We start from the raw sequence: 21,610 nt of genomic DNA, 5'->3' as shown, positions 1-21,610 counted from the left end.
CAAGCTGTAGGATTATATATCAATCTTAATTACAGAAGATTAATCTTTTTCAGACTAATACACCTTTCAGGCAACTGTATGCTTAACATAACCATGCCTTCCATAACTGTAAATGATATTTCCTCCTGTGACCAGCACTAAGAATTATATCCTTACCGTATAGAATGCTTATGATTAGATTTAAAAATCAGATAATGCCATTTCAAAGCTACAGCATGATAAATTATCAATAGTGAATTATTTAACTCTGCCATTGGTCTCTTCTTTATTTTCAACTTGCTCAGCTTCCCTAAGCACAATGGAATTCTGAACAGCTCTTTTGGTCTTAAATGAAACTGAGCTGTTCACACAAAATGAGCCCACGGATACTGTTTCCATGAAATCCCTGCAAAAAATAGGCAAATACCTCTGTAAAGCCAGGACATATGTAGGGGTGGCAAAGAAGCAGTAGGTCCCCCAGAAAGCTATAAAAAATACTGGAAGAGAGACTGACTGGGCATACCAGGAGGAGAGACAGTCTGGAGGGAATGAGATAAGCTTCTTTAGAAAAAAATTATGTAAGAACATATACTAAGAAGAAAAAAAAAAAAAAAAAAGATGAAGGAAGAGCGGGAAGAAAAGTAAGAGGTGAAGGGGAATAGCAAAAGGACACAAACATCCATCAGAGATGACACAGGTATGAGCTGATCCTGCCCTGGGCAGAAAGACTGACTACAGGAGTGGCTGAGTCCCCTTTGGCCTTGCTGCTCCATGTTTAACTTCAAAAGGGCTTTGGGTAGGATGGCAGCTTGGGAAGGAAGGAGAAACTTCAAAAACCACCAGTACAGGCAGCCATGGCCTGAGGACACAACATTCTCCCTCCTTCGCAGCTTGTCAGCAGTTCATGTTAGTCAGGGAATGCACCCGCTTGGAGTATGCAGGCATCACTATAATAATTCACAATGCTGGAACTAGACCTTGAAATCCTGCATGTGTTCTTATATTCTAGACTGGAAATTGATTGCTTATGCATCCAGGAATTAGCAACTCTGTGCTCATCCTCGACACTTGACTCCTGCCAGTATTTCTGTCATTTAAGGACATCCTTCCATGAAAACCAGAAGAGCATCCTTATCACATTAAGGACACGTCATTTACAAGAACTATAAAAATCATCAATATACTGTGAATTTTATTCATTATGTTTGTCAGCTATATTACTGGTACTCAGTTAAGAAATAATAGAAAAAAGAAATATAGTCTTGACACGATAAACACAGACTTCATTTCAGGAAACACCAAATCCTTTGTCTACTGTGTTTATCAGAAAAATAAACTGTAAATGAAACTTGGATAGCCAAGCCTTTAAAGCCTACATAAGACAGATAGTAGATTTGGTCTATAATCACAAATACTATGTAAAAATAGTTGCCTATAAATTCAGTAACTCAAAATCATTCAAGTGAAAGGAAATTAAGATAAATTAAAAATACCACAGCTTAAGCTATTCTAGATCACTACTATAAGCCTGACAAGTGGACCATGTGATACCAAATACTTTCCTAAAAAGTAAATGACCTATTGAGATAGGCACTGAAAATTCACAAACACACACATCCCACGCCACTCTTCCCAACATATATTTTGTCAAGCAGCTATGACTGCTTGGTCTCTAGAAAATAATTACTTTATTATGAGGACTAACTCCATTTCAGACTGTAATACATCCATGATCATCAATCTCTACCACAGTGACAAAATCCTGCTTCTACTTAACAGCCTGTATATGCAACTGTTTTCATACTTCTAAATGACAAATGAAACACACAAGGTCTCTCCTCTCTTAAGTATCAAGTCTAGAGTGAGAAGTGAAGCCAGGAACTTGCCATTCTTGGGACACCATCTTCTGTGTCTGTTGTATTTTACGATCCAATTCCCCGTGGATAGCTGAATTTTATTTAAAGTGAAAAGCCAGTCATCACCAAACTACTTAAGAATCTACCATACTATGCCACATTTGCAATTCACAGAACAGATAAACAAAAGCTGCAGATTTGGACAAGATCTTTCACACTTCGCTGATGTGAATCACTCCAGAGTCAAACTTCAGACCACATTTGTTTCACCATCTGTGTGAACCATGTTAAGTTGGCAGCACAATCTCCAACAGCCACATTACACATTTTGGAAATGTAGAACGTGTGCCACTCACACTGCAAAGCCATCTCTCTGCTGAAGAATGGCAGTTCCACCTGGAACTGCCTATACATTTCAAATGTATATAGTATTGCTTCACTTGTACTGAATGCATATATAGGCAACAGTAATACATTTTTCCTGACAGAAGCATATAGGAGAAAATGAAATTATGAATCGCCTATAAAATAAGTATGAATATTGATGACTTACAAGCAAGTAGTTTCCCAGCAGCTAAATACCTGCACTTTTAATCAGTAGCTCATCTGAAACCCGACTGCCCATTTTTCTTGTTCTGCCTTATATTTTGGGAGCCACCTCCCGTGCCAACCTTCTCACCCTCGCACCCTTCTCGGTGTTTGCAGGAAGAAAGCCGAGCGGGCGCGGTGCCGCTCGGCTCCCCGCGGCGCGCACTCGGGGCACGGCAGCGCGCCCCTGCCCGCACCGCCGCACGGAGACGGGCGCTCCAGCCCCTTCACCCCCGCCTCTCAGCACAGCCTCTGGAGCCCGAGAGCCCCCAGTCCGCGGACGCTCCGCGGACGCGCAACCCTCCGCCCCGGGCCGCAACGGAAACTTTCCGGCCGTGGCGACCGACGGCAGCGGGAGCGCCTCCTTCCCCGGGGAAGGCCGGGCAAGGCGGAGCGGGGCTAGCCCCGGGCCCCGCACCTGCCGGGACGCGCCGCGCACCTGCCGGGATGCCCCGCACCGAGCAGCGCCGCTGTCACCCAACACCCACCGCGAGGCCCCGGCCGAAACTCACCATAAAGAGGCGAGCGGAGGCGAAGGGTCGCGGCTCCTCTCCCGTCCGGAGCGAGCGGCCCCGCCACGCAAATCGCAGCGGGACGCGGATCCCCGCCGCAGCCCCTTCCCCGCGGGCAGCGCCGCCGCCCTCACCGCCGCATGGCGCTCCTCCGCCGCCCGGCTGCCCCCGGGCTCGCCGCGAACCGGCAGCGGGACGTGCGGGGCGCCTGGTCCGCCCGCGAGCTCCGCGGGCAGCGGCAAGACCCCGGGGGCTGTCCCCGCCGCGGCGGGGGGTGGAAGGGGCGAGCCGGCGGTTTCCCGCCCTGCTCCGCTGCGGCCGGCGGGAGCCCCGCACCGGCCGGACAGGGACCTTCCCGGGGGCGGCGGCGCTGCCGCTCTCCAGCCGGCGCGGAAAGTGGCTCCGGAACGAGCGGGCGGGCGGAGGTGACCTTCAAGCCCGGCGGGGCGGGCTGGGCTGGGGGGAGAGCGGCGAGGGGCCGTTGCGCCGAGGGAGGTGGCGGCAGCACCCAGCCGCACGGGAGCGGCGGCGGAGGCGGGCGGCGAAATGCAGCGGGGCGGCGGCGGCACGGAGCCCCGTGGCGGCGGGGGGAGCGGGGCTCCCCGGCAGGCGGAGGCTCGTCCGCGCCCGGGATTGGCGGCCGCGCGGCGGCGCCCGGGCACCCCGCGGGTCCCGGAGGCGCAGCCCCCCCGCGCATCGCCGCCCCCATCACCTGCCGCCGGGGAGGGCCCGCGGTCCGGGGATCCGCCGAGCCGGAACCTCCCCTATTCACCGGCGGCGCGGTCGCAACTTTTTGTCCTCGGCGGAGCGGTGGTCCCCGGGGGTTGTCCCGGAGAGCTGTGCGCTCCCCCGGCAGGACTGGGCAGGGGGTGTCACTTCTGGGTGCGGGAGGCAAACAGATAAACACACACACGCGCGCGCGCGCACACACACACACACACACACACACACACACACACACACACACACACACAAAGTGTCACTTGGGAAATTGCTGATTAAAACGATGCCCTTGGCGATACTCAGACACCTCTGCCTCTTTCTCCCTTTCCTCCTGCCCAAAGGAAAAAAAATCTTACAAGAATTCTAATGCTCAACTAACGAGAAGAGCATCGCAGCATCCCTAAACGCATGAATTACTGTTAAATCAGGCTGACAGCAGCTATTTATGAGAAAGTTTGAAAAAAAAAAAAAAAAAAAAAAAACATCAAGACCTGTCAGAACACTGCCTTGTCCTTTGCAATACATTAGCTATTAATTCTGTAATGATCAAACATTTTTGTGCAGCTCAACCTTCAGTTACAATAAATTAATGCTACTGAGATTTAATTGAACATGTAAACTTGTATCAATCATGTATGAGTACTCCAAGGATAAGATAAATGTGCTAGCCCCTATGGCTTAGGAGCAGGGAGTCCTTTTAAGTGTGCACATAGAAAATGAAAACCGGCAATAGTACATGTGATAATGAGGAAGCAAGCCTTAAATCATAAGTGTATGATTCCTTAAAAACAACTTTACCTGAATAATCACCCTGCAAATTCTGTTACCTGTGCAAATAATAAATACAGCCACAATATTCTTAAATTCAAATATAGCTCATGCATGTATATCACATACAGACGTATCCTATATCCCAGTGCTTCTATTTATGGTTTTGGGGTATAGCCTATTTCTTTTGCCATTTTAAGGCCCAGGGTGTAATCTTGAATCCCCTAAATACACACCTCAGTGGAACTGCTCATGAATGTGCCAAGTCAAACCAGTTTGTGGAGCTAGGTTGCTTCGAACAGTAAATTCAGAAGTTACTATTCCTCATCCAAAATGATGAGTGTTAGACTAATGGCTGGAAACCTTTACCTCCACCTTGTTTAAGTTGGTCAGATTACTGAGAGGTATAATGTTAGTCAAATCTTCATTTTCAGGGTTGAAATTTAAATCATCAAGTTATTACAACAGATGCTCTCAAAATGTATGTCCCACTCTGTAGGCTGATCCCTATTAAGTTCATAGGAAGTTCTCTGGATGGATCTTAAAATCCACCCTGTGGGTTTCTTTAATTTCTTATTTCAGACTTCCAATTCACTCTAAAATCAACACTAAGACATCTATGGGAGTCTTACGTGTCCAACAAATGTAAACTGAAGATCAAAACATTATGCAAAAGTTCTTTAAACCACCACAAAAGGATTTTACAGTTGGTAACTTTGGTTGTTCTTTGCACTAGGAGATCTCTAAACCCCTATTTACTAATCTATGAGAAAGTGCTATTAGTAGAAGCTTAGAGAGTATAAATTAAACACAATGGTTGCAAAATGGCTTCAGCTCTTCTTTAATTTATATATTTAGGCCCTCTTACAAGAAAATAATTTTTAATATTCTGATTAAATATTGCTGACTACTTTGATAGGTTTGTCATATGGCCAAATATCTCCTACTTCAGCAGCGCTTTTCTTAAGACTGAACTGATAAAAAAAACTGAAAGACAAACTTCCATGTAAAAAAAATGGTACCATTTGATGATATATGCTAATGCAATATGAGACAAACTTTCTTCCTCATGAAACTTCTGCTGTTAGGTTCTTCAGGACAAATCCCAGCTCACAGAGAGCTGACCATTGACTGATTCAGAGTAAGAGCAGATTCTCTTGCCTATATGCTCAAGGACCCTTGCACAGTACCGTGCAGCCCAGCATTAAGAAACAGGGGAAGGAAGGGAAGAAAGGAAGGGCCATCCAGTGCCTTCCCATATTGAGCAGCCTCTACTTCCTCTCTCTTCTTCATAGACGTGATTTTCAGAGTGGCACCAAGGATCCGACTTGCAAAGATTTTTAGGCATGTCAATTGCTTTCAAAATCTGCCCTGTAGTCTTTCAATATCCACTCACCTGTGATAGATCCCTGGCAGCATTAAGAATTCAAAACTGTTCTAAGGTGCTAAAATAATAAAGAGGTGTAGCTCATGCAAATATGTGAGTTATACCAAAGTTCTTCATTAAAGAACAGAGAAATCTCGTGGACTGGAACTAACAAAAAGCTATCTTTAAGTATTTGAGCATCCCATATGAGAAGTGAATACTCAGTGGAGTATTAAGGACTACTCACAGGATTAAAACTGTCCTTGACTACAGAAACAGGTATATATTAAATTATTAGATCAGAGTTTGTCTTTTGGAGTCTCAATACCTACATATCCTCCTTTGGTATAAATACTGTCAAAAAGTTTCTCTTGAGTTATTTTTCATATCTGTTTTCCCTTTTTTCCCTTCACACAAAGGAACTTTGAATTGCAAATCATATCTTTCTTAAAAGAACTCCATACTCCAAAGTCTGACGTTGTTATTCTATAGAGGCTCCCAGGTGAGGTTATTTTGTTTTGCTTGCTATAAGAAGAAATAATTGTTGAAATTTAATTGTTGATTTAAATAAGGATACAACAAATAAATTATGTGTGGAGAAATAGTAGCCAACAGAGATAGCATCATATTCTTAGATGGGTCTGTGGCAGAGCAGGGAACAGCACTCAAATATTCTGTTTTCTGTTCCAGAGCTTCACGCATTAAAATATTTTCTTTCCTAAACATGATGTATGCAAATGTACGTGCCTGTCTATCTCTTGGACAGTAACCACCTTTAGAAAGGTATCTTGCTGTTTAGTCAACTTTGTAACATACAGTACATTCAAAGCATTTGATAAAAAGTAACATTGACAATTCTACCCTAAAATCATAATTGCATGAAGCCACAATTCACAGTAATTTCTCTAGGAATTGTTTACAAAGAAAACACACAAATTTAAGTATTATTGTCTAGTCATGCACTTAAGTTGGCTTCAGAAGATGACATTTTCCAATTTAAAGTGAATTATCAATAACAAGAGAACTGAATAAATGGCAGGTAGTGAAAGGCTCTGTTGAAACACAATGTTTTGAACGAATTCCAGGCAGGGATTAATTAATAAAATATTTTAAAACATTTATTTTCTGAATAAAAGCCTAATTCAGGTTTTCAGAGTTTATCTCCATATTTTTTTTCCAGATAGTACTGGAAATAAAACTGGAATGCAATTATTCTAATCAAGAACTACGTAGATTCTTATGAAAAAAAGAGGGTTTGCAGCTTTTGCAAGAAAACAGCTGGTCAGCAGAAGAAAAACTGCTCTTGTTTTCTTAGCTGCGGAATTCTGGAATAGATGGAATGTCTTGGAGTAGAAGGATGGACTGCAAGGTGGAGCAGACACATCCTGAAGGTGAAAAAGCACTGGCAGTGAGGAACACACCACAAAGGCAACCCCTACTGTGGCTGTGTAAAACTTAACCTAATATACTGCATTCAAGTTGCTGGACTAAAAGACGATACTTGAAGAAGGGGTTACTTACGGCAATTATTCAATGAGCAGAAGTTTCCCCAGCTTTACTGAAGTATTTTCTTCTCTTCCATGTATCATCTTGATCTTTGGAGGCTGCAGTGATGAAGGTTCCTTCAGCTTCCATCTAGGCCACATGTTTGTCTGCTCTCAGACAGTTTAGGTCTTCAAACTCATTGTGAACACACACTCAAAACTCCTATTGGCTCTGCTCCATCACATTTTTGCAAAACTGACAATTAGCATCCTTACTTTCAACTACCCAGACCATACAGCCTTCTCCTTATGAACTTTCTTCAATGGTATCTGGGCCAATAAAGTAACTGCAATTGCTGAGGCGCTAAAATTCTGGACCTAGAAATATATCAGAGGAGCACTGGCAACAGAAAGTCCTTGATCTGCTTCTGGTCATCTCATCAGCACCAGGTGGCAAGAAGACAGTCTGTTTTCTCTGTCTAACTTCCCAACACAGGGTTAGGCAGTCACGGCAGATTGCCTGCTTGTTCAGGGAAATGTTACTCAACGCAGAGGTCAAGTTAACGACTGCTCAATGTACCTAAACTGCACTTCAGACTAACACGAACCTGTGGGTAAGAAATGAATCTAAATGGGCCTGTATGTCCAATGAAACAACATTAGGTTTAGTGCCTGCTGTCTTGTTTTCAGAGCTCATTTGTTGTTCAATACTACAATTACATGGGGTAAATAGGTAAGAGATGATTACTGCGGTAGAAGAAAAAAAATAGGTTTCATCGCTTCTAAAAAAAATAAGCTGAGATAATAAAATAGTCCTACAAAAACCAGAATATAGACATAAAGAAAACAGATCTGTGCTATCTGGGAGGTGAACTGAAGGTAAAAGATGATTTCTTGAACAAAATAATTGCTTGAACAGCAGACTAAGTAAATGCTGCAGATGCTATAACAAAAAAAAAAAAAAAAAAATCAAGAGAATAGTAGTAAAAAATTATTTAAAGGCTTCAGAACATAAAGATTCCATGTATTTATAAGAATGCTATAAATAGTGCATCCATATTTAATGCTTTAAAAATTCATAATGTATTTGCAGCAAAGAACATCTATAAAACATCCACAACTGCTGCAAATGTATCACCTCATTTTAGGGGTTGTTCATTTCATCACCAATGGTAAGTGAACACAAAAGCCATTTGCAGTGAAATACATGAGCTTAAAGTAAAGTAAATCCATTTGTGGTGGTTGCTGATGTATTGCAAATTTTGGTGCCATAAACACTTCACAAATCATCTTCAAAATAATTACGCATTGGTATATACTTTGGTAATAGTCCATTGATAGTTAGCCCTTCAGACACTATCACAAAGTGTAGCCTTGAATGCTTTGGAGAAAGACAGTATATTGATTCTTGAAATACAGGACAGAACAGAAATCCTGCCATAGGACACAAACTTAAGGAAATAGAGAAATCAACTTTCAAACACAAAGCATTAAAGAGATGCACCATTCTATACTTGTACTGTTCTGATGGTGTTGTTTTATTTGTTTAACTTCAGGCTTCTTAAGTGCTTTTTAATTCTTGACGTGGCATTTTGAGTACTTGTTTTCTGGATGATGTGTTGGATGGAGCTGAACAAGGACAATGATGATAAGCTTTGAAGTTTTGGTTAGATTGAATTTGTCTTCACTCGTGCTTTGTAGAGAAAGGATTATTTGCTGTGTATCTAGTACTGAAGTCTGAATAGTTTAATGCTTTTGACTTGGCATCAGAAAAAGGCATTAAGCTGGTGTTACTCTGTTGCTGTTGTTACCATTTTGTTCGTACAGTTCTATTTAGGAAAATAATTCTGGGATATTTGACCCAGACTTTTAAGTTATTATTACATTTAGGTTTCAGATTTCAGTCCCAAAGAATAAAATTAGCTATATTGTAGCACAGATTTAACATCTACTTAATTAGAAATTTATAGTTATTTCAGTAGAATCTTTAAATAGAAAGATAATGCTTCTATTTTTAATCCCCTAATAGCAGTATCTTCTGTGCTTATATTTAAATATCTATAAATTAAAGAGTTTCCAACATGTCTGTGATAAAATGTTAATCTGTTCCACTTCTCCAATGAGTTGTTATTCTGAAATACCGTTTTTGTCTCCCTTGGCTTTGACTTATAGCATATGTAAAATTTCTTTTAAAGAAACATCTTGAGGAAACAACTGCATGGCCAACACATCAGCATCTACCGATTTTTATCTCTGTGCTTTATTCCAAGTTATTTTGAGGATGCCTTGGGATTGAAGACTGTTCAGATAGGGCTGATAGATTATTGCTTCATATGTGGAAAAAAGGTCAAGCTGGTTTAACTGACCTTTTGTGTTGTCTTTTTGTTATCCGACGTGGATGGCTTAGTTCACAGAATAAACATTATCAGGTTCTGTGCTTCCCTTTCTATTTTCATTTCCATTTGTATCTGGGCAGGACTACAGACTGGTTGGGAAGACTTGTTAAAAGCAATGATGTATGCATTTTTTTCTTGGAGTTTGGGACATTTGCAAGGGAGGAGACATGCCCTGCTACTGAAAAAAAACAGAGCAGGACTCTGGGAAATTTTAATGCGTTTTAATTCCATCTTCATCTAACTCCTGATGATGCCACTGCCACAAACCACAAGCCACGTCCCCATTTCCCTTCAGCAGCTCTCCGATGGTTTTCAACCCTGTAAAATGAGAATAATGATCCTGACTTTTATGTAACTGAGCTACCAGACTGCTTAGCTGTAAACAGCCAGCCAGGCCACTGTGGAATTCTGTGCTGTCCTGTAAGGACCGTGCTGTTACTGGTCCAAGGAGTACACTCTTCTTTTTCAAGCAAAGTAAATACTGCAGATACTACAGAAACACTTTGTGGTTCTTATCATAAATATGGTACCTTGACAGACTAGAGGGCATACTCATCTTCTCAATACTTAGGTAATAATTCATGGGGAATTTATCTGAAATGGAGAGTCTAGATAAGCAATTTTGGAAGATATTCAGGGTACGTTTGGTGCTGTGATATGTTGTCTTTAATTCTTGCATTACCAATAACAGGATTCAGAGCGATTCAAGGACTGGCAGTTTTTATGGTTTCTTCAAGTGTGGCTTCCTTTGATTATACCATGATTTCTAAACTTTAGAAAATATAATCATTTGTACAGGTTTGGAAGTACTTTTTCCACACTCACAGGTTATGCTAGAGCTGTCTGAACAAACTGGCATCTACGACATCTTGAGAATGTGCTAACATTTTCATCACAACTTCTAACTTTCCACCCTATATTTGGGGAGCTGATTGATTGACACCTGCATTCACCTATACACAAAACTTAAAATTCTTATTTCAAGTATTGATAGAAATACTCAAAGACAGAATTTGAAAAATATCTTTCATGAAAACTCCTTGATTCTCAATTCTCTACCACATTCATTTCTAGCTAGCCTTGTAGTTCATTAATTATTGCATTTTAAAATCATCACCTGCCCCTCAGTCTAACAGTACAGTTTTGGCTTCACTCCAGAATTGAAGGCAGCAAATCTCGGAGCATGGCTGCATGTAATTGACAGCCACTTGCCTAACATCACACTTTTGTGTTTGACAGCAGAGAAAGGATTTAAAACAGTTTTATCAACATCAAATACAGAGAAACTATTGTTTAGCCAAGAGAAAGAAATTCCCTGGAAATAATGAAATAGTTTCCAAAACATTTAAATGTGGATCCATATTGCTTTAGACAGAGAATCAAGCTGAAAATTACCCCACTGTAAAGAAGAAATAACAGAGGAAAAAACCTGCAGAGGTAGAGAGTCCCAGAAAATCCAAGAGCTGCAAAAGTCAGATCTGCTACAATCTCTGACTACACATTTTTGGGAATTAAACTGCAGTTATAGAAATAGGTAATTTCTTTCTAGTATTTTTATCGCTAATGTATTCACATCTCTTCTCTCTTATGTGGCATATATATTAGATTCATAAAAATGAATTGAAATTTACTATTTCCTGGATTATCTTATTCCAGTTAAACCCTCGATTCATAAGGCAATTTCTAAAGATAAATAGAAGTTCATGAATTGTTCATAAACTGCAAAAGTTCAGAAGTTAGAGATGAAAAATGTAAGACACACAACCAAGTCCAGGTTTAAGATCAGCAGCGACCAAGATCCATTTTCATCTTATCACCTGAAGGCTTTCTGGTAGCATTTGTGAACTCAGTTTCTACCCTCAGTTCTATCCTTATAGGAAAAGTGGCCACATAAATAATTCACTGGAACTCTGGAACTTGTCACTAACAAGAAGTTGTGAATTGTAAAGTCTCCTTCATCCATCCAACTGTATAAACAGCATGTATGAGCTAATTTTCTAATGGTTCACAAAGCTTTATGTGAAACTAGACACACAGGAGTTCTTGCACATTTTTAATAAAATAAAGCTCCTCAAATACAAATTCTTTCTAATAATATACTTCTTGGGAAATGCCACCTTTGAGGTTCTTCTGTTCTTTATTGGAAAACGATTAGGAAAACCTTCTCACCAGGGACTTTTGGCTACACAACTGTTAAAAAAAAAAAAGCTTCTCCTTAACTGAATAATTTGTACCTTCTGTTGGTAGATGGAAATACTTCAGAGCCAGACTTATGTGAAAGAATGCACAGAGGGGGCAGGGACACACACCACTATTTTAGGTTTTTCATGTTTGTTGTAGTATGGGTTAGATTAATGGGATTTTTAATGGAATGTGATAATGTGTGGAACCTTAAACGTTTTTTAATACACATGAGAGAGACGACAAGGAGATTGATTCCCACTTTTCTCTTGGCAGCTGGTAAACAGCATTCTTGACGTGATTCCTAGCACACACTTGAGCCACTGGATCTGTAGCATTTTGGCTCTACTGACTTTCAGCCTATGATATGAAGGATAACTCCTCTCCGGCACTGTTTGAGATTAAGAGATGCTGTAGGTCACTAATGTTTGGGTAGCCTGTACCAAAAATTAAGTATGCTTGGACAGTCACTAGGTTTATTTCTATATCTGTATCTATGGAACTAGAATTTTAAATACATCCAATTTTCATAAGATTTTATGCAAATTTAAAGACTTTGTCAGTGCTTAACCTGTCAGAAGAATTTTCCTGAGAAAGTGATTGACAGTAGGCATTTATTTTTTGCTTACAAGGTTGATTATATCATCACCTTGGGACCTTCATCAAAATAGAAGTAGGATTTGTACTTACGGACCAGTTTGCTCCTGCACAGATCACCACTGGAGAACTGTGTCCAGTTCCCTCCATTTATCACCATTCACTACACTACATTAATATTTTTAGAAGTTAAAAGTTACAACTGGCTTACTCTTCTACTGCTCTTTTTAGAGCAAGTGAAAATTTAGCCTACAGGGAGCCTACTGGTAGCCTATGGGCTGTCCAGATGCCAACAAGTTGGGAAGTGATTTGAGAATTGTCCCTGTGCCAAATGCTTGAATGCAAAAAAACCCAAACAGCACTCCAGAAGACTCTTGTGCTTATATAATAAAAAGAGTCAACATGCAACCATACAATATCAGGCAATATTACATAGGTGTGGCTACTTCAGCTATAACTGTCTTAATAGACAGTAATTTTAGTAAGAATTGTGTTGAAATAATGAGCTCAAACAGATTATAGCATACTGCAGCAACAACACGCACTTCAGTACTTTGATACATGCCAAAGATTGTCTAAAATGTATTTATAGCCAGCCAATGAATATAGAAAATACCACATCAACACACAGACAGAAGAGATGCTTAATATGGTCTTACAAGTCACCTTTGCGAATTGCCTTTATGCAAATAAAGGCCACATGTTAATTGCAGAACTGCTTTAAATATTGTAAGGGATGAAGCAATTACGTTTTTTATAGAATAGAGTAAATAAAAAAATACTCTCTTTTCCAACCTACTACATAAACTTAATTACGAGTTAAAGTGTTAATGAACTTATAGTAACTTTACACGGAGAACAAGACAGATTGTAACAGGCTAACAAGGACTCCATGTAGCATTAATTTCAATGACAGTTCAACTATGAATCTACAAACAAGTTTTTAAAATCTGGTATGGCAGTGAGAGTCAGGCTTCCAGGGGGAGAGTTAGGACCCTAAACCACTTGAAATTCTATAGATTTTATAGAAAAAGTTGATTGATTTATCTTTAGCAGACTCTGTAAGGTTTTTGACTAAGTGTGGAGGGCCACTACTAATTTTTGTTATTAACCTCATATGATAGAAAGATAATTTGTTTCTCCATTAATGTTAATCCCTTTAAAATATTTCTAGTGGTTCTCCAATTAATCTATGCCCTTTATTTGATTGCAGGGAGACTAACTGCAGAGTAAGATAATGCTTTTTATGAGTATGTGTGGAAAAAAAAATGAACCTATCTGTTAAAATAAGACTTTCTTGAAAGAGAAGCATTTCACCACTGTTACGTTTCCTAGGCCTGAAGAGGGGTGGGCTCTGATCCATATGTAAGGATTCTTAGGTAAAATATTCCAGAAGCATATAAACCCAGGATATATTCTTACACCAAACACAGTGAAAAAAAATTTGCACAATTGAAAAAAAAAAGGCAAAACCAACCAACCAACAAAAGAACCAAACCAAACCAAACAAAAAAACCTTGAAGGGTAGACAGTATTTTCCTTGTATCTGGTGAGGAATAGATACCAGTAAACACAGCGTCTCTTCTTTGTACAATACTGGTCTTGTGCTTCTCCAGTAGAAATGGGAAACCTCTGTTCAGTGGGATTTGGTAAATAAGGAAACATGGTGGGGTAAACATTCAGCTCGGTTAATAAAACAGATGTAACACATCTGAACTACATGGCAATGAAAACAAAGACCTTTTGCAAGGACCATTGGTTTCTGCAGCATTTAAGGAGTTTGTGTCAGCTTCATTTTAAGCTCAGCAATAGAAACATCGATTTAATTAGGCAGGAAATGATGAAAAAGGCATGGAAATGGAACTGGGATGAAGAAAGTACAGATTTTTGGTAAGAGTTTTCCTCAGAATTGCTCATTAACAGACCAGTTAATACTGCCCTATCAGCACCTGTGCTTAATTCGCATGTTAACACACAGAAAAACTGGAAGCTTTACTATCCCTGTGAACTGCTATTACTGCTTCCTGCATGTGCCGGAAATCAATACCAGAACATTTCATGACCATATTCTCAAGCCTCTTGTCACAGCCGTGAAGACCAGTAGAACAAGACCCAACCTCTTGCAGCCTTATGTCTTTTGTAGTTATTTCTCTGTGCCCCAAAGCTGCTGCACAAAGCATACAAGATCCAAGGCAGCGTATCCATGTTTTATAAAACCTTTTTTTTAAACCTCACATTGGCATAAATGGTCAAGTAAAGTGAAAGGGAAAGAGCAAATCAGAGTCCAAAACTTTTTTTAATGACCTTTCTCCACAGATGCCACCCCTGCAGCCCCTCAGCTACCAGAACCTCGCCATGTCAACCCAATACAGCGGCAAAGTCTGTTGGGAAACATTTTGTGGATTGATCACACAGGGGTTGTTTTTGATGTAAATTCTGTAAACTAGCTAAAATGAAGGCAGCGATGTCATTCTTTACAGACAATTACAACACTATGTGCAGCATCCACCAGGTTTATCACCCACAGTTGAACTTATGCTGTCACTCGCTATGGATAAACAACACACCTTTGCGGCTATCTGCCATTTATCTCTGTCCTGCAAGTACAACGGTTCCAACCCCATGGTGAACAGTCCCTCTTTCACCGTCATGTTGACTGGAACCATGCACAGCTGAACTGACCATGGCTCACCATGCAAAGCTAGCTGTGTTCTGAAGAATATTCTGTCTTGATTCTGTACTCAGGATACTAAATCTGTGTTTGAAAGGTACATCTGCATACCAGCAAAGCAAAATGAACTTAAACTTGCTTTTGTCCATTAGAATTAAAAATCCATGCAAATTCTCCAGTGAGACTTAATTCTCCACAACACTGACAAAATCACTTCCCCTTGCCCTTTTCTTGACTTATCTTACAGTGCTTTAAATATAAAAATACTTGCACTCATCCTCCATTTCTTCCTGCTCTCTATCTCTTATCTACATGTTTCCACATTTCTCTGTTTCATAATAATAGCTTTGTTTCCTTGTATTCTACTCTATTTTGCATCTTTCTTGTCACTGGACAACCTCTTATGAAGTGAGTGTCAACAGTGAAAGCTCCACCATTTTAGCACTTCTGAGTACCAAAGGGGACGGGAAATTTTGAAGAGGTCTCATGATTTATGTATTTTCATTGAGCATTCTTCACCTTCTGTAAAGTGTCAGAAAATAACGAGGTGATGAAATGTTTGTGAAACAGGATGTGAAAGGCCATGCATCAAGACATTGTACTCCAGCAATCCACTCACAAATTCCCTTTGTATTCTATTTTTGATCAAAGTATTTGAATGTTTTTAAACAAAAGCATCACAGTAGTAGAAGACTGGATTTTACTACAGTAAATAAATGAGAAACTTTGATGCAAACAACCTGTTAATGTATTTTTTGTTATCTTTAGTCGCTATTGTTCATTTCTACTGTGTGAAATTATTTCAGCCTCATGATTACCATTACTGTAAGGAGAATTTTGTTGTCATAAACTTTTCCAAACAAGTCTCAGAAGTACCACAGAAGCATCTAAAGTGAGTTAATAAGCCTATGCAACAGTCCTGGAGCTGAAGGGGCCCACAAACTGCCTTGCAAACCTTTCAGAGAGGAAACTAATTCAATGAACGCATGTCATTTGTTCTATAATGGTTACCAGGACTTCCCCAGGAGAAGTTTCTTTTCAAGGCACCACCAGCTTGGCCAAAAGGCTCAGCTCTGTCCTGTGCTGGGGCCGTTGGAGCCCACTGGAACTAGTTCAGGTTTTTTCTTTAGCCTGTCTATAGCAGTAGATTGAAAACCATCCTCAATGTGTCAAATTAAAAAAAATACCCTTCCCCCAGAAACTTAGACAATAATGCAAAAGAACGATTCACTGTTCTTAATCCACAGTGCAATTATGTGTAAAATTGAATTTGTGTATTTATTTTTTGAAAGCTTTTTATTTAAAAAGTAGCAGACTACTCATTTGGAAACTGGCAACACCACGAACATACAACAAGTATTAAAATCTACCACTAAATGGTTTCAAAATTTGATCTTCACTTGAAAATCAGATGAAAAATGCCCAATTACAAGAGAAATTTTCATTCCTAAGATGTTGTTATTCACCACCTTTTTAGCTTCATGATATGCTCCAATCAGAGAAGATTCTGCTTATTGTACTTGCTAGGGCAGACCTAGTTGCTTACAGCCACGTTTGTGTCCTCATAGCCAGTTTATATTGTTATAACTGCATCACACTGTCAGAGAATTCCTATCTTATTTATACAGCTGTTGAAAAATCAAGCTAGAAGAGTTCTGAAAAACCATAAAACTGCAAACCATTCTAAAATAACAAAAAAAGATCACATTATCACATTATTTAAAATGAATAAACATAAAACTGCTGGTTAATAGTTTACAACTCTGGTAAGGTTTGCATTCATGAGATGCAATGAACAAAGCTGCTATAAATTTTAACAGAATTTCAAATTATTTTACTACGGCATCTTAATAATAGAAAGACTATTCTTTGAAAGTAATAGAGCAGAGAAATAAGGCTATATCCTATCTCAGGTCATATAAACCATCATTTAAAGACTATCAGTGTGTTTTGGTTGTTAGAGGCAGTGACACAAAACTAATTTATGGTGACCAGGCAGAAGGCATCCAGCCGGAGAAAACCTCCCCAATAATCAATGACAAAAGAGTCACCTCTGTTGGATTTTCACTGCAAACTAAGGCAGTGTCAGCACACACTGCTTACCCACCCGCTCCTCTCTGCCAAAAAGAGAAAGGTTTGGAAGACTAATTAAGCCTGAAATTCTGTAGCATCACAGAATATTTCCTATGATGCAAGTGATTCTGATCCAAAGGTAGGCTCACGATTTATAAGGCACATACATTTTTTAGTGTTCCGGATGAGAATATCACCTATACATACAACTGCCATATTTTTATTTAAGGCAAAAAATATGCGAAGCTGTGGCAAATTTTGGAGAAAAATTACCCTTGAGAATGAGCAGTGTTTTACAGTTATAAGTCTGATAATGCATGCTTTTGCATTATAGTGAACTCCAGGTGATTCACTGGAATGGCTTCTGCCAGTTCATACTACAGTAATATACACCTCAAAACAAAACCCAATTTTAAGAAGTTTCAGATAACCTATTACCTTCGAATATAAGCAAAACTAACTACAATTCTAAGATTTCTGAATATTGACTACAGGGATTTTCTAGTGTACAATATAAATGACAAGCATGATTAAAAAGAATTATTCAGATTCGATTTTTAAGTAATGAACACATTTGAGGGAAATGGACGTTGTTTATCAAAAATGAAAGAAGAGCCATACTGGCAAACATCTTTCTCATATTCAGTTCTCATTATTGTCTTCTGCTGCTTAACTCAATAAAATATGTCTTGCACCACTTAAAGTAATACCTGCCTTGCAAGACTGACACAAAAATTTTGCCATCTATTTCATTGAGTCAAGCTTGCTAGATTATGTTACATAGAAAGTATCTTTACAACGGTGAAGCTTTTCCTCTCGGTCTCCACCTTCATGCCATGATCCCATGATGTTTCTAGTGCAGGAAAGTATACAAGAAAGTAACAACAGAATAGGACAACTCACAGGAATATCTCAGGAGAGTGGAGAAAGCCCAGCTGTTAACACCATGTACATTCCCTTTCTGTATAGGCAACTGCACTTTGTTACACGTAGAAAGGTTCTCAAAGGGGGAAGGGGAAAAATAAAATTAGTTTTTCTCTAAGAACCTGCACCATCCTTGACAGTTCCTAGAAATGAGAGATAACAAAATTCATGTCATCTATAGATGCTTTGGCTTGTCTAGGTAGCCAGCCCAGGCAAACTGGGTTGTTTGAAGAGCAAGAGTCTGATACTGGGAGCACAGGTGAGAGAAGATGCAATCTGCTTGGGCTCTATCCTAATAAATGGAACTTCTCAAAGGAAAATGTGCCTCTCTTTTAAGAAACAATTTCTGAGTGTTATCTAGTGGTTTCTTTATACAGGAATTAAAGTAGAGTGAAGCTAGGGCACAACTGTATTGAAATAACAACAGATATTCATGGTAGTTCCCCAGCAGTTTGATCAGCAACAGGCCACAGACCACAGGATTGCTTTCTCTAATACTTGCCACTTAAACTTTCAATGCTGATTTATGAGTCATACATTATACGCTTGCCACTAATTCTCATTTAATATGGAACCAGTGACAAGTTTTGGTTGGCATCGTTCCACGCATGAATTATTTATTTTCACTAAGGGAAAAAAAAAGTTGAAAAACAGCCTTCAGTGGAAGTGTGAGGAAGTCACCCCTATGGTAACGCTATGGCTTCTGTCCCATTTCCACTGATACATTTCTTACAAATGTATTGGCAGCAGCAAATTTCATGCTTATATTGATGAGATTAATGGACTATTCTCTCATTTCCAAGATTACTTAGAATTGATTTTATGGCCCCTTTCCTCTGACAGGTTTCAAGCTCTGATTAAAGAAAGACCTTGGCTACAAAAGCCATGCCTGAACTTTGCCAGATTTGGGCTGTGTTTTCATACAGGTTTTTGGGTAGAATCATATTCACATTTTGAGAAAATATTTGCAAGAGCTAGAAAATCTTTACAAGCATTAGTAAGATTTCATCCTAAAGCAAGAAGGATAAAGTGATTATATAATTCTTTCATCATAATCATATGAATTTTCTGGCAGTATATTAGCACTATATAAAGGAGAGACTGAGGACTTGAGACAAAAAAAGCCAGACCACAACATATTCTGTATGTAAACTTTTCAGAGTTAACACCACGTTTGTTCAGTATTCTTCCTTTTTCCTTTGTCTTTTGCAATATTATGCTCTGAGGAATGTAGCAGCAAGGATCCTGATGCTGACAATGTATCACAGTAGTACATCATCAGAAATGTTGCTTTAACAGTATGTTTTAAGGATAAGGTGCTTTAATGATGCATTCTTCAAAGTCAACACTATAAAAGATGACTGTAAATAGACTGCACATTCTATACTGACTTGCTAGTAACACTCCCATATAGCAGCAGTAAAGCAGAGAACGCAGTCGTAGAATCTCTAGATATAATTATGCTATATGATAGATAAACAGAAAAAATAGCATCTGCATTACTCTAATTTGTCTTCACAGAAATGAACTGAAGAATCTTATTGTACACACATAATTTTAGGATTATTACTGGTTTTGGAAGATCATATTCTCTGTGTATATAGTTTTAAAATTATGTACAACTTTGCTGATTAAAACTGGAATAAATGTTTTGCTGACTATTTTAATCTAGAAATAGTATATCATTGCGAGCTGATAGAGAAGAAGAGTGAAATGTAAACATATCAGTAGAACTATGTTCCTACTCTGATGGTAAAGAAAGTTACTATAATATTCATCTGCTCCTGTCAGATATTTGGTCACGGCTATTGTCATAACACATACCACTCTTAATAATACTAAATTATTTTAAAATTTCTTTTCTGTTACCAAAACATACTAGAAATGCTTGTGAACACGCTGATTATTCTATTTTTCAACATACAATCACAATTGGTTTTCAAGGTAATACTGGAAAGAGACCTAAACCAACAGTTAGAATAACCTCTCATAATTACACACAGTCAAGAAGGTATACTAGTATAACCCTATATACAGAAATAAAGTTTTCACAACCAGGTTGAAGAAAGCTGTTTCTAGACAAATGTCAGATTTAGGAAAAAAACTTAAAATAGAAATGTGTGGCAAACGTTTTGCATTTTTTGCAGGGAATTTCACACCTTATCACACTAGTTTCAAACACAAGTTACACCTTAGGGGTCTGAACCCAGATCTAGTCTGTTAGGTAAGGCAAGGCTGTTTAGATATTACTCTGTAGACTCAGCTGACATTAACACCCACACACTACCCAACTCTGCTGCCTGCTGTAATTAAATACCTAAGGTGAAACTTGCTTTGTGTCTACAAAGGAAGATATATTTGATGACTCAGTATGTTCCAGCAATTGAAGCTTGTGAGCTACAAATTCCCCAGTCATCTCACACTTCTAGCTGAATTGCAGGCCTGGAGAGAAGTCATTTTATAAACACATCTAATCGGATTCTGTTCAATATGCCAGGCAAATTGAAGGTAGCCGAGTATATTCAGAACGGGCATTTGAAATGATTTTCACATACAAAAATCAATCTAACAACCAAGAAAAAAAAAAAAAAAGGCATTTGGTGACTCATCTGAATGTCAGAACATCAAGAACTGAGCAAAGGAGAGAGACTGGAATAACTAAGTCCCGAAAAGTGCGTGACACGTGAATACAAACAGCTAAAGAAACATTCCCATCTCTCCGCTCAGAGAGGACCAGTACGAAGGAAAACAAACAAACAAACAAAAAGAACAAAGCCTCAAGAGTGCAGAAGGATGTCTGAGAAAATGGAAGAAATAAAACCAGCATATCAAAGTCTTTATGGAAAAGTTCAAAATATTGCACCTTCTCCTGTGCTTTCCCCAATAAGTGATAAAAAGACAACTTATAGATAAGTGAAACCAAAAATACACAGTAAAAGCATTCACCTCTTTTCTGAGGTAGATATTTATTGAAATATAGTACATAGCCTGATATTACATAGCATTGGCGTTCAGATTCTCCTCAGAGAATGCCTTGCTCCAACACGCTTGCCGTCTCTTCCATATAGTAATCACATGTACTGTTTTCCTGTCATTAAATGGGGAAAAGTAACTTTATAATCAGCTCCTCTCTGCCCTCCTTCCTCCTCACACTTTTCCCCTGCTCCACCACGGATTCCCCAGGGAAGCCCTGCCCCAGCAGCACCTCTTGCCTCTCCTCCTCTCTCACCTGGGTGCCCACTTCTCACTGCCTGGGCAGGGTTTTGCCTTTTCGTAAACCCAGTTTCCCAAGGTGCCACCAGGCTGGTTGAGGTGCCCAGCTGGGCCCCAAGGTGGGGCCATTGTGTTAATTCTCTTCATAGCAGCCCCTATGGTGCCGTGTTTTGGATTTGTGACCAAATCTGTATCGAAAGCACAGGGATGTTTTACTTATTGCTGAGCAGCGCTTACAGTCTCGAGACCTTTTCTGTTTCTCAGGATGCCCTACCAGTG

At 39.5% G+C, this 21,610-nt stretch overlaps 1 protein-coding gene across 21 annotated transcripts in view; it reads right to left on the bottom strand.

The window, feature by feature from the left end:
- RBFOX1 (RNA binding fox-1 homolog 1) overlaps positions 1 to 21,610 on the bottom strand; it is a 1,115,790-nt gene that overhangs the window by 783,411 nt on the left and 310,769 nt on the right. For 2 of the 21 annotated variants that reach the window (XM_065030748.1, XM_065030749.1), the window contains exon 1: positions 2,936 to 3,574. The exons of 17 other annotated variants lie outside the window; for them this stretch is intronic. In XM_065030748.1, the coding sequence (XP_064886820.1) occupies positions 2,936 to 2,938 (3 nt within the window). In that variant the 5' untranslated portion in view covers positions 2,939 to 3,574. Of the gene's footprint in view, positions 1 to 2,935; positions 3,577 to 21,610 lie in introns of those variants that run through there. 2 more of the 21 variants (XM_065030746.1, XM_065030754.1) reach the window with 2 other exon arrangements.

Source organism: Columba livia, chromosome 15 (genome assembly GCF_036013475.1).
Source record: "Columba livia isolate bColLiv1 breed racing homer chromosome 15, bColLiv1.pat.W.v2, whole genome shotgun sequence".
NCBI lineage: Eukaryota > Metazoa > Chordata > Aves > Columbiformes > Columbidae > Columba > Columba livia.
Note: the sequence above shows the minus strand (reverse complement) of the source record. Positions and strands in the feature narration are given on the sequence as shown.